The 14,638-nt window shown below is 40.5% G+C and overlaps 1 protein-coding gene across 2 annotated transcripts in view; it reads right to left on the bottom strand.

The window, feature by feature from the left end:
- LOC113676270 (uncharacterized) overlaps positions 1-14,638 on the bottom strand; it is a 40,641-nt gene that overhangs the window by 18,888 nt on the left and 7,115 nt on the right. For both annotated transcript variants that reach the window (XM_089209781.1, XM_089209782.1), the window contains exons 5-23: positions 14,207-14,478; positions 13,805-13,960; positions 13,110-13,150; positions 12,321-12,406; positions 11,995-12,181; positions 11,616-11,693; positions 11,253-11,507; positions 10,509-10,775; positions 9,473-10,091; positions 9,020-9,319; positions 7,787-7,919; positions 7,531-7,651; positions 7,285-7,389; positions 6,916-7,103; positions 6,025-6,180; positions 3,195-5,442; positions 1,298-2,812; positions 947-1,094; positions 501-634 (exon numbers count right to left, since the gene is read on the bottom strand). In XM_089209781.1, coding sequence (XP_089065907.1) covers positions 501-634; positions 947-1,094; positions 1,298-2,812; positions 3,195-5,442; positions 6,025-6,180; positions 6,916-7,103; positions 7,285-7,389; positions 7,531-7,651; positions 7,787-7,919; positions 9,020-9,319; positions 9,473-10,091; positions 10,509-10,775; positions 11,253-11,507; positions 11,616-11,693; positions 11,995-12,181; positions 12,321-12,406; positions 13,110-13,150; positions 13,805-13,960; positions 14,207-14,478 — 7,009 coding nt within the window. The remainder of the gene's footprint in view (positions 1-500; positions 635-946; positions 1,095-1,297; positions 2,813-3,194; positions 5,443-6,024; positions 6,181-6,915; positions 7,104-7,284; positions 7,390-7,530; positions 7,652-7,786; positions 7,920-9,019; positions 9,320-9,472; positions 10,092-10,508; positions 10,776-11,252; positions 11,508-11,615; positions 11,694-11,994; positions 12,182-12,320; positions 12,407-13,109; positions 13,151-13,804; positions 13,961-14,206; positions 14,479-14,638) is intronic.

Below are 14,638 nucleotides of genomic sequence, written 5' to 3'. Positions count from 1 at the left end.
TTTATCGTGTTAGCTAGACTGTGTATAAATAGAAATATTAACTGTATCTTTTATGGTATATGTCGAACGAAAGATGTCTTTTTCTTGCACCAATGAATAGATAGCGAGGCAAATAAGCAAATCTTCCTAACGTGCCATGGCAAACACGATAATTTTTAAAGGGGAAAATTTCTAAAGAAACTGTGGTGCTGCGTCGGTGGGAGAGTATAACAAGATAGTTGAGTTTTATCAACTCAGTTGAAAAAACCACATTCGTATGTAAACATAATGTCTACATGTCCATGAAGACATGAAGACCACGTCAGCACGCTTTCTCACTCAGCTGCCCATAACAACTCCTTCTTCTTTTTTCAACACTGTAGGTCATGATCTCTGAGTGTTTATCTTATCGTAATTTGGGACAAAAAACATGATATGAGTCCCAATGTTTTGTGGGTGATAGTAATTGTAAAAATAAATAGAAAACCATGATACAAGCTCAAACCGCAAACGATTCTCACCTGTGTTGTTAACAATAATCTCCTTTCTATCAAACGACCTGTACAGCCCAGCTGTGACAAATTTAAACACCAGCTCTTCGCGTGATCGCACAATTCTAATGGTTTCAGGTGTAATTTGTGTGATCGCAGCCTCCCTTATAGAGTTAAAGGATGAAATAAATTAAAACTTTAATGGAGAAAGAGAAGAGCCAATAAAGACAACTCAAAATGAAACAACAACCACAAACAACCTCTGGGGTTGATATCAGCATTACTCATGGTTATAGCTCGTCGATGTATTTTGTAGTCTTTGTATGATATGCTGAAAGACTCGGCCCTACTAAATACCACCTCCACTTATTGTTTGCCTCCTCTTAAAAGACTCCTTCCTATCATCGTCATCGTTTTCATCATGGTTAGAGTTATCATTATATCATGTTTGTGAACAGGAACTGCGGTTTTCTTACCACCAAGGTGCAATCCAACCAACACCAAAAGCGCCCTTTTGTCTTCGTTTTGATATCAGCGGACTGTAGATTCTTTGTAGCAACAAAGGAAGAGCCAAATCTACAGCGGTCTGACCCGTTATGTCATCTTCGGTTAACAACGGATCGCCTTTAAAAAAATACAGAAAACATTTATGCAAAATTTGAAATACGCAATTACGACACTCAAACGTACAGTATCTGAATAATTGACTGAGAATTATTTAAAAAGTTGGCAAGCTCAAATTTACGTGCGACAAACAGGTAAATGTTTATCCTGACTTATTCTTCTCTCTGAAGTATTCTTTTTTAAAGAAAAAGATGATATCTCACCTGTCAGTTTTCCGTTTGCAATATCAAGTTGGAACTGAATAAGATCATTCACCAAGTTGACTCTTCTTCCGGAGTTGCTGAGTAAGGTACTGACTGCTGACATCCTGTGTTGGAATGACGCGGCTGTCTTCCCAACGGAAATTAGAAAATTTTCCCAAACTGGAGCCCACAGTTCGCTGCTTAGAAAATCTGGCTTCAGATCTTCACTGCTGTTCAGATAAGGATGAGGCTTGTCGTTTTCATCCAACATTTGAAGACTGAATGTGCTTTGTGTCACACCGCCTGCACGAGACTCGAAATCAAATACCATTTCCCCATGAGCCTTTGGAGGCAAAATACCGCCTGGACCTTGAAAGGGTTGGGCTAAAAACACCACAGTGGAAGAGAACTGGCCGGATGATAACGCTTTTTGAACAGGGCGGAGTTGAGCTTGGCCACCGATAACACGAACAGCCAACACCGGGCTAACAATGTCAGTGTCTCCAACATTTTCATAAGTGACCGTTATCACGCCTGGTGAATCTACCACCAGAGCTTCTGGAAAATCTACATACGTTTCTAATCGTCCAGCTTCGCCACTTGTTATGACCAAAGAACCAGGCAATGTGGCTTCTTCTTTTGACTCAATGTTGACAAGTTTCACGTGGAATGTGGTACCAATGGTTAGGTTTCCTGTGATGAAGGTCGCATATACTTCAATGGAGCTCATTCGATACACCTTAACTGCTTCGACAAAGTTATCTTCAGCAGATGGATTTACGAGAAAAGCTTCCAGATTTTGTCCAAACAAAGCTCCTTCTAAGCGCAACGTGGCGTTTCCCATTGGGGCCACTTGGTTAGGGAATACCCGAGTGATTTCAAATTTTGCAATGTGCGAACACAATCGTGATGGCTTGGTAATTGGCCCAGAGACGGACGTATCTTGTCGGCGGGTCATCAGAACGTAGTATTTTCCAAAGATTGTTTCGGGTATGACCACCTCTTGGTCGGCTGACAGGGCAAGCCTTGATCCACCATCATATTGATAAGCGTTTGCCGGTTTAGAGTGTCTGACGTAGAGGTCATGGAATGCATCGTCATTACTGCTATTTATGGAAACAATGAGAGTCTTTCTATCTGGGACATTGTCTATGAGAAAAGAAGATTGTTCGTCTGGCTTTAAAGTGACATCCACGCAGCCATCGAGAGGAAGAATTGGAAAAGTAACATTTATATTTTTTGACCCAACAGCAATGTTATTTTGGAGGTTTTGATCTAGAATGTTACTTCGGGTTTTCACGAGGCCGCGATATGCGCCCACAGCCGTCAGCGGCAGCTCACTCGTTGTGGAATATGACATGTCTTGGTTTGAACCTCCATTGTAGGGTTCCAAGATGACATATGAACAGATTGGATGGCCTAATCTAACATCTTCTATCTGCCATTTATCGTCTTCTGATAAATAAACAGTATCACATTTATATCCTTCGGTGCGTTGACTTCCATTGTTCCTTATCCTCCAGTTTACTGTGACATCTGAAAGAAATGTTGGTAATTTTGCCTTGGTTATTAAAGTAATCGTCATGATTAGCACTTTGGGGGAATGGAAAAATAGATCAATAGATAGAAACATGGCTGTGACTGATTATAAAGCTGGCTTGCTCAAGTTTATCGCAGGATACGATCCAGTAAAGGGTTTAAACCCAAGAGTAACATTTGATAGTTTAGTCTGATCGTCTAGTTTTGCCGAGATGTTATTTGCTGTCACTCATTTGATAAGCGCACAATACGTCGTACATAAAGCTCACGTACAGAGTAATAAAATCATTGTTTTCTTTATTTCTGAATCGTCTTGTAAAAAGAGCTGGCAGTATTCAGTGCTTCCATTTGGGGGTGTAGTGTTTTAAATAGTTCTTACCTTGGCCATTAGAGAATTCTCCACCAGTCGAGGAAACAGACAGTACCGCCAAGTCACTACTGAATGTCTTGTTTATTTTTATCAGCCGGTAAGCATCGTTGTTCTGTTCATCACTCTCCCAGATGGCGCTTTTGCTGTCCACTGACAGTAACAGGTAGTAATCCAAATCAAGAGTGTCAAAGGGAATGAAGACCTCAGCGCTTAAGGACACGGTGTCGTTCACGGCGAGATTAGTTGCCCTAACAGTGGCAAGTCTCCGATCAAATGGGTCGATCAGCACGTCCTGGCTGAGGTACAGCGCATTATACCACGCACCCCATACAGGTGATTCCCCGGTGTTTGTGACGCTGAAAGTGATATTTAATGGCTGACCGCCACGAGTTTGCACCTTTGAGTCTCCCAGTGAGCCTTGCAGATCTGGTAACAATCCTTCTGTTATAACTATGGGCGTCAGAACAGTTGGTGTCACCGTTGGTAGCGTGACATTAGGCTGGGTGACATTAGGATGCGTGACGTTAGGCTGCGTATTATTAATAGCTTCGACAATCTTTGGCCACGGTGTAAAAGGACTGTGGATGTCAGCAAAGCCATGAATGAAAGCCGAAGAACGAAATCCATGTGGAATTGAAACGTTGATAGTTTTTTCATAAAACGATTTAGCTTTCAAGGCTCCTATGTGGGGAATATCCTTTAATTTCGTTCCTCTCTCTGTGACCTCTGTTCGATTTGCATCCTTTCTGTCATAAGCGTAAAGCGCATCTGTCCATGATGTTTTCTTCGTTGCAGCAACTCCCACGTTCTTTACCTGAAACTTGATGGAGAAAGGAACTCCAAGTGTGATCTGAGACGGTAAACTTGAAATAATAGTCAAGATTAATCTGGGAGCCGGGGGAGGCGGAAGGTTGAGAGGGTTCCTTGAAACACCGATATTATTTGAGGTTCCAGAGACTTCAGAGAGGGTCTTGTTGGAGTTTGTGACTACATGCACGTAAAACGTTCCTATTACGTTGTCGCTAATCTGTAGAGCCGCGGAAAGCTGGTACTCTAGCTGTTCACTTAATTTAGTAGTAACGGTTTCAGACGCCATAACACGGGCATCTTTGCCATCGATGACGCCTTTTGAGGAAGAGATCATGACGCTGTCCACCCAAGTCAAAGACTCGCGCATCGAGCTTCCAAAGTTTGCCACTGACCAAACCACCGTCAGGAAACGACGCTTTTCTTCAAAAACAAAAGAAATGTCTACAACGGCTAAGTCTGGCAGTGGTTTAGGTAAAATTTCTGCACGAATCCAAGCTAAGTTGTTCACCTGCGGATCTTTTTCAACTATAGAGCCGTCTTTGTTGACTTTCAAAACGAAGTAATAAGTTCCAGATATATCAGCTGGTAACTTCATAAATGAAACCCTGTTGTAACTCTGCCCAGGACTTAGATCTTGTCTGAAGAAGGCGTCAGCGAGTTTTATTGAGTCACTTTGGACGGTTGGAGAATTTGACAAGTAAACCGCGTCTTGCCAGGATTTCTTCATTGTGTTTCCTGTTCCATTGTTTTCAACAGTCCACTTCAACGACACTTCAGAATCACTCAACAGGGCCTCCGTACGGGACAATAAAGTAAAGTTTGCCACAACTAAATTAGGCAGAACTTGTGGAAATGTCACATTTCCAGAGAATCTGATGTTGCTCTTTACGTTATTTTCTGTGACTGAACCATACGTATTAGTCCTAACGAAAATATACCGCTGACCAAAAAGATTCCTGTTTATGCGTATGGGTCCTGTATCGATGCTGTATTGTTTACCTGATCCCAGGTTGACTCTGTGAGGGAAATCTCCCAGCCATATTGTATTGCTTTGCGAAAAATGAGCATGCGGTGAGATGTAAAGTGAGTCAAACCACGGTGCCTCGGTTGTTACTCCTTTTCCAACGTTTTCAACCGAAAAAGAGACACTCAAGTAGGCTTGGACGTTATCCGCGGTTACAGAAGCGTTGACATGCGTAACGGTCAGGTCGGGCAGCCTACGAGTGACATTCACCTGGACAGTTTTCTCGTTGTTATGGTTAAAGATGAATTCAAAAACGTCGTCATCATAATCCGTGAATACGGTGATGTTGTATTGCCCAGTTTCCCAACTAGAAGGAATGAAATGATTCAGAGTTCTAACGTACCACGAGGAGGGCGGAAACAGCCCTGAAAATTGGGTGACTCCAAGAACTTCATATCTTAATGATGCGGTGTTCGTGATAGTCTGTGAATGAATGCAAAACAGGATTGAAATAATCTATCTATTTGTGTACGTCAACAGACCCACAGATAAACATACACTTAAAGAACATGTGTGATTTATTTGTTTATCTGTAGTTCGAACTTTTGTAAGCAATAATTCAGAGTACGATAATCCACCTGTGTAATACCTGATGAAAGATTTTAGATTTGGGAACAGCCGGTAACGCTCTCAATGAAACCACAAAGGGTCTCTACATGCCTGGTGATTTTCTTAAAATGAGGGGAGCTTATTCATTCTAGGGAGCCCTTTCAACAGAATTTTACTTTTCATTTTTCTTTGATAGAGTTTAGTTATAGACATCACAATGTATTTCACTCCATCTAATATTTGAACCGAAAACTTCTCTTTGGTTATAAATAGATTGGGTTTTTTGAAATTGAATGATTCATAGGCCCAACTAATCATGAAACTCTGCTGCCTGGAGGAGTCATGGGAACGACTAAAGCTTGGTGTTCGCGGACGAAGCACTCGCTTACGGGATGTGATAAAATATTTGAAGAAGCAGAGGAACCCTCATGTTTCCACTGATAGCTTCCCACTCACCACACGATCTCTCCACCAGTAGTAAAAGGGTTCCCCAAGGCCCTTGTTCGAAACGTTAAAATGAACTTCCATTACATCTCCCGTGTAGTAATTTGCCAGTGTCGTGATAGAAGTTACAACCAGATCTGGGGGAGGGTTTAAGTGTATTCGCATCGCCTGCAAAAATAACGGAAGATTTAAGTTTTATGTAGGTAATTTAGTGTTAACAACTGGGTTGAAAACGTAAATTAGCCACCGTAAAGGGTAAAAGCTTATTAGCTTATTAGCTTAGCTTATTAGCTTAGCTTATTAGCTTAGCTTATTAGCTTAGCTTATTAGCTTATTAGCTTAGCTTATTAGCTTATTAGCTTAGCTTTTTTACCCTTTACGGTGGCTAATTTACGTTTTCAACCCAGTTGTTAACACTAAATTACCTGCTATACTCTCCCACCGACGCAGCACCACAGTTTCTTTAGAAACTTACCCCTTTAAGTTTTATGTAATTTGTTAGTTAATCTTATCTGAGAATCATCCTTTCTAAATCTCAAAGTTAGAAACTAAAAAAAATACTAACTTCGATCGAGCTCGAACTCATTCCTCCTAGATGTTATTGGGGCGCTAATTCCAGTACCATTTGGTTTCGACTTCTCTTTCTCCGATCAGAATTTTTTAATGAAATAAATAAATTTCTTTTAACTTTTTTTTTCTATGATCAATTTGGAGTTGTAAAGACAAAAACACCAATACACTTTCTCGAGGGTCAAAAATCACACCGTATTGGACGGCACTTATGGGATTAGCTTTTCCTGAGGTCTAGTATGATTTATTTCATATCTGATGTGTGGCACGCAGGATAGGCTATAGAAGTCATGAGGGAACGTTCCTAATCACTCCATTTGGTTGGTTAATTACCTGTACTTTAAGATTGTCACCCTCATTGTTGTGCTCAAAGACATGATTGTAAACGTCCGTTACTATCAAAATCGAAAAATTGCCATAGATTGCGTTGGGCAGAGTAATGAGCTGTTTCCGCTTGTAGCTTGCACCAACAGACAGTGTTCCATGATGGTAAAATGTGCCAAGGATCCAGTCAGACCAGTCTATACAGAAACAAAGGAATTATAGAGTTACTCTGATTTTACAGTCTTGAATTTTTTTTTCAAGAAGTTAAAATGATTGCAAAGCACAAGCTTAATGATACAAAAACTTCATTTTCTGTCTATTGTTGAAGAGCACCCTCAAAAGTGGCATATGAAAATAAGATTTAAGGAAGACTCTAACCTCTCTTGTCATCCTTAGACAGGTAAACTCTATCATACCATGCACCATGGGCAGTTACGCCCACTCCAACGTTTTTCACGGTCCATGTTATGTTGATGGCTTTACCTATAGGAAAGTAAAGAATTATCTAGGTTTTAATCACACCCAGGCTGGACATATACAGTAGCTGACATTAGGGTATAACAAAGCAGAACCATTTCACTACTAATTACTAATTTACTCAACTACTGTTAGAGAGTTCCTCACCTGAAAGCGATGGACTTGGGAGCACAATTTTATCAATTTCTAGGTTAGGTGGGGGAGTGAGCGCCACCTGCACCGGACTGTCACCTAACAGCAAATCGTTAGCACGGTTGATATCACTTATCTGCAACAAAAGGAAATTCAATGGATATGCTATTTATATTCATTTCAATACCAATTCACATCTTTGAAAGATGGTGGGGACGATTTAAGATAATATTTTTCATACAGTTAAAAAATAATTTTTCTTAGCACTTACTCTGTGGTACGTATCCGTTTCAACGAAAACGTAAAACACGCCATAATCGTCAACTGCTAGTTGAACTGTTCCCCTTGCAGTATAACCATCATTTTGAAACAGAATCTCCCTGCGTCGTACAGTTGTTGCACGCCTGGAATCAAAATGTGGAAGTTGTTCTTAGTTTCAGAGAGCAAGATAGGTAACCTTGAGAACGAAAGATTATAACCGCAGCAATAACGATAACGAATAGGAAATACGTGAAATAAAGGTAACGATAGTATTAGCGTGGTACAGGAGGTTATATATTTATTTCATCTTACGTGGTGATGATAAAGATAAAGTTATTGTTTACCAGCAAGAGCACGAGGGTATATGTTAATCATACACTTCTTACTTTCCGTAAGAAAGGTTTCAGTCAGGACATCGCGCCAGTTAGAAATATACTGCAGTGCGCAGAGTTATCCATATTAGGTGTTACCTTCAAACAAAATTGTAAATACAGTAGTCACGTGTGTGCGAAGGTAATTAAGGCGAACAAGTCATTATTCGTATTAGGATCTTTACGTAAGGAAGGAATGTCCCAGGAGGAAGTAGATCAGCTTTTTAACGCAATAGTTTTACCAAATTTTTCTTACGCTCTGCCGGTTTATGGTGCCTCAGATTCCGACCTTTCTGTAATACAGAATTTTTTAGACCGGTGTATGAAAAGAAAGTTTATGTCCAAGAATGTAAATATCAGGGATTTGCTAGAGAAGGCGGACAAGACACTCTACAAAAAAATATCGAATGACCCCGAATGCCCGTTCTTCCAGTTTTTACCTAAGGAAAAGAACATGAGGTACAATCTTAGAAATACGTCAGTCTCTGTCCCTAGAATCTACACTGACAGGTTTAAAGAAAGCATTTAGCAACAGAATAATTTTTAGATATGATATATAAATAGCCTTTTTTTTTAGTTTATATTGTAACTTAGGATATGTGATTTTATCTTAAGAAGTAAAGACTATTGTTATTATCATTATTATTATTATTATTATACACGATGTTACAAAAATAAATGACTTTCATATATTCTTAACCGTCTAAAAATAATTTAGCACGAAAAGCAGTTAAGTAAAGCTACTTTCTTGTTTCACAGGTTAAGCACTTGAAACTCACTTCAACAGCTACCTTTTTTGTATTGGTTGTGATAAGTCTGGTTCCTATTGATAACTTTATTCAATAACAATAAAATCAGTTTCCAAAACCAACCTTGCGTTACGGAAGTCAGTACTTTTTCCAATGTACACTGCATCATACCACGTCCTTAATGCATTTCCCACCTTACCAATATTTCGAACTACCCACGACACTTCAAACGTCAGACCAGAAAAAGCGTTTGGAGGTACTATGACCTTCTCAACTTTAAAATCCGGAAAAGCCCTGGTTTGGAATCCCCAGATGGGACTGGGTACCAGAGCATCTGAACTCAGAACGTATTCAATTCTCCACAGCATCTTAGTGTCGGCGGGGTAGCCTGGGTAAGAGGGAGCATATCTTCGATAATAAGTCCTGAAACAAGATAATTAAATTGGCTATTAGCCACAGAAACTGGAAAATGATTCGTATCTCAGTTCGTCGTGCTGTGGCCGTTCAAGAACTCTGTGGTTCAATTGTTTTTTTGGAGAGCGACACGAAAAATGGATTATTCATTGATCAACATACCAGTAAGTTGGTGATGAAGGCTTTGTGGATCCATATCGCCAAAGGTAGACTTTGTAACGAACAGACCCTGGATACTGAGGCCACTCGAGCGATTCTCTCAGCGCCACATTAACCTGTCCATTTTTGGGATAGTCTGGTAACTGAAGAGCTAAGATCCGAATCTGCTGGATAACAGATACTTGCTTCCCGCAGTCATCTGCAATCGTCCACGTTCTCTTAAAGGTCCTGGCGCAGAGAATTGTGGGAACAGAATCTGCGTGTGTTATCTTGATTGGCCGATCGCACGGATGAGTGACATTGATGGCATCCCGCATATCTTGCTGTTGATCGTCAAAGCTTCCGCAAGCAATGGTGACATTACCTTGGTAACTCACTGTCGGTGGCCTGAGGTTGACGAGATTGATATTCTGTATTTGGGCGGCACTGTTACCCGCTTGATCCATCGCGGTCCATTTTCTTTGAAAGCTGCAGCTACTTCCAGGAAGATCTTGGTGCGTTAATGTTATGTTCGATCCTTCGTTGTCGCTGACTGAAGGTTTGCCGAGGACTGACGGGCTCAGATCTGATTTGCAATCCACTGTTTGAGAAGCCATGCTTGAGATGACCGGTGGCTGTAAATCTGTTTGTGAAGGTTGAGACGAAAGGAATAAAAGCCGATTAGGCCAAAACGTCAAGTTGGTCAAATTATGGATTGTCACCAGGATCTATACAGAACTATGTCATTGATGCAGTTTTAAGACATGCAGTAAATGGCACTGCAAAAGAGACTAACTCATGTGAAACTTCAAAAAATTGAGAACTATTTTATTAATCTATGTTATTAGATTAAGGTGATTTTAACTATATGGTAAACGCTTAGCAAGATGATACTGATATCTCAAAATTTTTCCTTAGGTCACAATGATTTCAGATGAGCTGTTCCTCCATACATTACTTTTCCATCGACATCCTTTCCACCCCCTTCCCCCCCCTAACTAATTTTGTTGTTACCAACAAAAGTGGAAAGGTTTTTTTTACCCTGAAAGGATTGACTCACCAACTCTCCACGTATAACTAGTCGGATTTCCCTGGTTCCCGACGTCATCCGTTCCCCGTACATAAAAAACGTAGGTCTTTCCGTTCTGCAGATTTCTGGCCGTGTATCTGTTACTGTTGCACTGTGAATAAGCGGGAATGTTACCGTGTTGATGTACAGAGCATTCAAACGAACAGGTTTCTCGACAGTGGAAGCCGAACGTAAATAGATTTTGATTGCTAACAGTAGCGGGCTTTGAAGTTATGATAACCATGGGTGGTGTGCGGTCTGAAAAATGAAATAAAGAAAAAAACAGCAAAAACTAAGAAGGCATTGCATTTTCAATCGATGCATCGATCACGAATTTCGGATTGAGCTTTCTATGTCTTTCTCTCTGCGTCGCGTAAGTTACATTAAAAAAGCTGCATATTCTGTAAGACATCATGACCGTCTCTCAATCACGAAGTTGCTTCACTGGTTTCACACATAGTTACTTTATTCAAAAGATAGTAAACGAACCTCCCTTAATCAAATCGCTTGGCTGCCATAACTATTATTGTTTCAGTATCCTCATCAAGTATTTGTCTCCATTTCAATAGATCGATTAATTGTTTCGACATGTCTACCAATCATGAACGTCTGGCTGGCGCCGCCAGGTTTTCCGCCAGTTCCGTTTACTGTATACAAATCATTTCAGCATCCTATTCAAGCTTTTACCTCCATTTCAGTGGTTTTTAATAACACGGGTCTTTACTCTCGACATACCTACAAACCATGAGTGTCTGGCAGGCGGTGCGGAGTTTCCCGCCAAATCTGTTAACTGAACATAAATGCTGTAGAAGCCCTCGGTTAGATTACTTCCAGTCCACGACCAATTGCATGGCTGACCAAAGAGCAGAGAAGGAGTTTGCACTGTGCACTGAGCTGTAACATTTTCGTTTACTGTCCAAGTAATTTGAAAGTCACCCCCAGAACGAGATGGAGCATAAATGAATGTTAAAACAGGTGGGGTGATATCCTCTGTAAAAAGACAAATAAGTTGATGATGATAGTGCAATAACAAGAGATTATAAACAGTTTATAATCTATTGACAATAGTTGTTAGTGATATCAGAAATAACAACGTACTTATCTTTATCCTCATGGTGTAAGGATCTGTGATGGCAGGCGACTCAGCACCACAGTAGGTAACACCTTTAGCCACACCTGCAAGGGAACCAGAAAATATCGTCAATATGACATTTGCATTGACCTTAAGCTTGATTGCAAAACCTTTGATGCAGTCTCTCATTTTTTAAACTGCTTTTTCTCCAAAAAATGTTCTTAGGACAAAGTTCTTAGACCATGGAACGATTTGGAGACAACACGATTCTTCTCAGGTACAGTTATCAAATTGATAATTCAGGAAAAGTTTGGAGAAAGTTGTATGGAGGCGATTTCATTGGGTGATAGGTTCAACATCTGTTACATAAACTGAATGATCATGATATAAACCCAGTATCCTTACCATGATCCATTGTTAAATAGTAACTCTCTTTCTCTGTAAAGGTCTGTGACGTCGTGAACTGAATAGTCCGTCCCAGACTCCCAACTGGATACAACACCCCGGCAGTAATGGCCACGTCAACACTGAAAACAACTGTGCCGTCAGATCGATGGATCCGGATATGGCTGCTTCGTATAGGACGCACGAACTGTAATAAACATTTTGACAGATTCAAGTTACATTTCAGCATCAAATACCACAGAACCTATGAATTTCAGCCGGTGTTCTATTCAAGGTTTCAATCATTATGGAACTCCCAACCTCCCTCAGATAATACTTCAAGACACCTGTTTGTCAAAAGCGATGGTCCATTGACTTGTGTCGGGAAGAACTTCTCCTTGCGGTGAGAGACTAGCAAATTGTGGAGGCGCAACTAGCAAAAGAAAAATATAGGCACGTAAGGCGTACATACAATGTGATATACTGAAATTAGAAATAAAAATTTCAACCCTCGTCCCAATTTGGAACCTCACAGGGGCCTTGTTCGACGGCCTTGAGAGTGGGTGTTTATCGTAGAATAATATCTTTATTGTCGAAAAAAACGGACCTCGGTTATTGGCCTGGTAAAGCAGACACATCGAGTCCTCTTCTTTGGAGTCAACGAAAAAAAAATGACCACGCGAAAACTGTGGAGCCGTTTTCGCCGTGAAAAAAGTAGAATGAATTCGAAGACAGACTGTCACGAAATGAAGGAAAAGACCCGGTTGTCTGCTCAAAGAGAAGCGACAAGTGATCGCAAAAATTCCAGTTGGCCAATCAGGCGGTTAATCGGGAAATTCCAGTGGGCCAATCAGATTAATCGAGAAATTCCGGTGGGCCAGTCACGTCAATCAGGAAATTCTAGTAGGCCAATCAGATAAATCGAGAAATTCCAGTGGGCCAGTCAAGTCAATCGGGGAATTCAAATAGGTCAATCAAGTTAATCGAGAAATTTCAATGGGTCAGTCAGGTTAATCGAGAAATTCCAGTGGGCCAATCAGGTTAATCAGGCTCATTGAATAAGGACCTAAAGGACCTGGACGTTTGAAAGAACGGCTTTACTTCAAGTAACGGTAATGAATTAAGATAACTTTTACCTCCAACAAGCAGATCGACGCATCTCTGCTTAGTTGTTACCCTAAACACAACATATAAACAAAATTGATTATTGACATTCTATGAGTTGATTAAAAGGTTTACAAATGAAAGAAAGAAAGCCTTTCACAACTCTCACAAGATAACTAGCACACCACTTTTTTAACAAGTTAAAGTGATACTCATCTAATTTCTCTTCACAGTATCACCCCTGAATCAAACATTAAGATCATGAGAATAAGGTAAATTACAAGCTCTTGATTGTTTGACAAATTCTCCTTGTAAGTATCATAAGAAATGTACCAAGAACAGTACGGAGAACTTGCATTCTGATGTTAGGGGGTAAAGGGTGAAATCGTATGTATTTCTTTCTATAATATGAATAAAGGGGTAAGTTTCTAAAGAAACTGTGGTGCTGCGTCGGTGGGAGAGTATAGCAGGTAATTTAGTGTTAACAACTGGGTTGAAAACGTAAATTAGCCACCGTAAAGGGTAAAAAAGCTGACGTTTTGAGCGTTAGCCCTTAGTCAATCGCTCTGACGAAGGGCTAACGCTCGAAACGTCAGCTTTTTTACCCTTTACGGTGGCTAATTTACGTTTTCAACCCAGTTGTTAACACTAAATTACTTTCTATAATATGAACAATGTTTTATGTTTAACCGTGAATACAAGACAAAAAGACCAATGATATGAATACCCGGAATCCTCCAATCCCGTGAAACAAAACAGTTTGGTTTCTATCTCTGATGACATCGGAGTCCACGTGACATTGACGTAGTATTCCTGTGGTGCATACTGAGCCACAGGAGACTTGATGAATCCCTGAGGACTGTTGGTAGTGACCTCCACAATTCTGAAATGATATTGCAAATACAGCAGGAAAAAATGAGAACTATGGATATATTTCCCTCAAGTTGCTTTAATACTAAGTTAATCGCTTTTTGAATGCAAACGGACGTTCATTCACTCGTCGAGAAAATTTAAGGAACAACTTCCTTTACATTTCACCTGCAATTTACGAGGTAGCCCGCGCAACTAACGGAACCTTTAGAGTCAGTACATCTACTTGGACTGTCTTTTACTTTTTGTTACCTTTTACCTTTTTGATGGTCCACCGGCTCGCACGATGATACGATCGAAGTATGTTCCTCCAGGAGGGATTCCAATACACGATCCCTCGGCCCGCGTGTATTCCGTGAACTCCGGGCGTTCATCACACGTTTCGTTTGAGTTGAACACGTACACCAAAAACTGCAACGGAATGCCACTCAATGGCTGTGAGTCTGTTGGCGAGGCAAAATCTTCGATCATGGCAGCAACAGCGTAAAAGCCAATGTATTCCGTTGCACTGTAGGTGATTCTGCATTCGCGCTGTATCAACAGAAACAGTGAATGTATCAGAGGAAAAAAAGTACAAAATGTCATGAAGAATGGCGAAACACATGTATAAGATAAAGCGACACAAAACACTACATTCTTTCTCGGGGCACCACTACCCAGCAGACCAAAGAAAAAATATCCTTTGTTTTGT

This window comes from Pocillopora damicornis, chromosome 6, assembly GCF_964200805.1.
Source record: "Pocillopora damicornis chromosome 6, jaPocDami1.2, whole genome shotgun sequence".
Classification (NCBI taxonomy): domain Eukaryota; kingdom Metazoa; phylum Cnidaria; class Anthozoa; order Scleractinia; family Pocilloporidae; genus Pocillopora; species Pocillopora damicornis.
The sequence above is the reverse complement of the archived record's forward strand: the minus strand, read 5'-3'. Positions and strand labels throughout refer to the sequence as shown.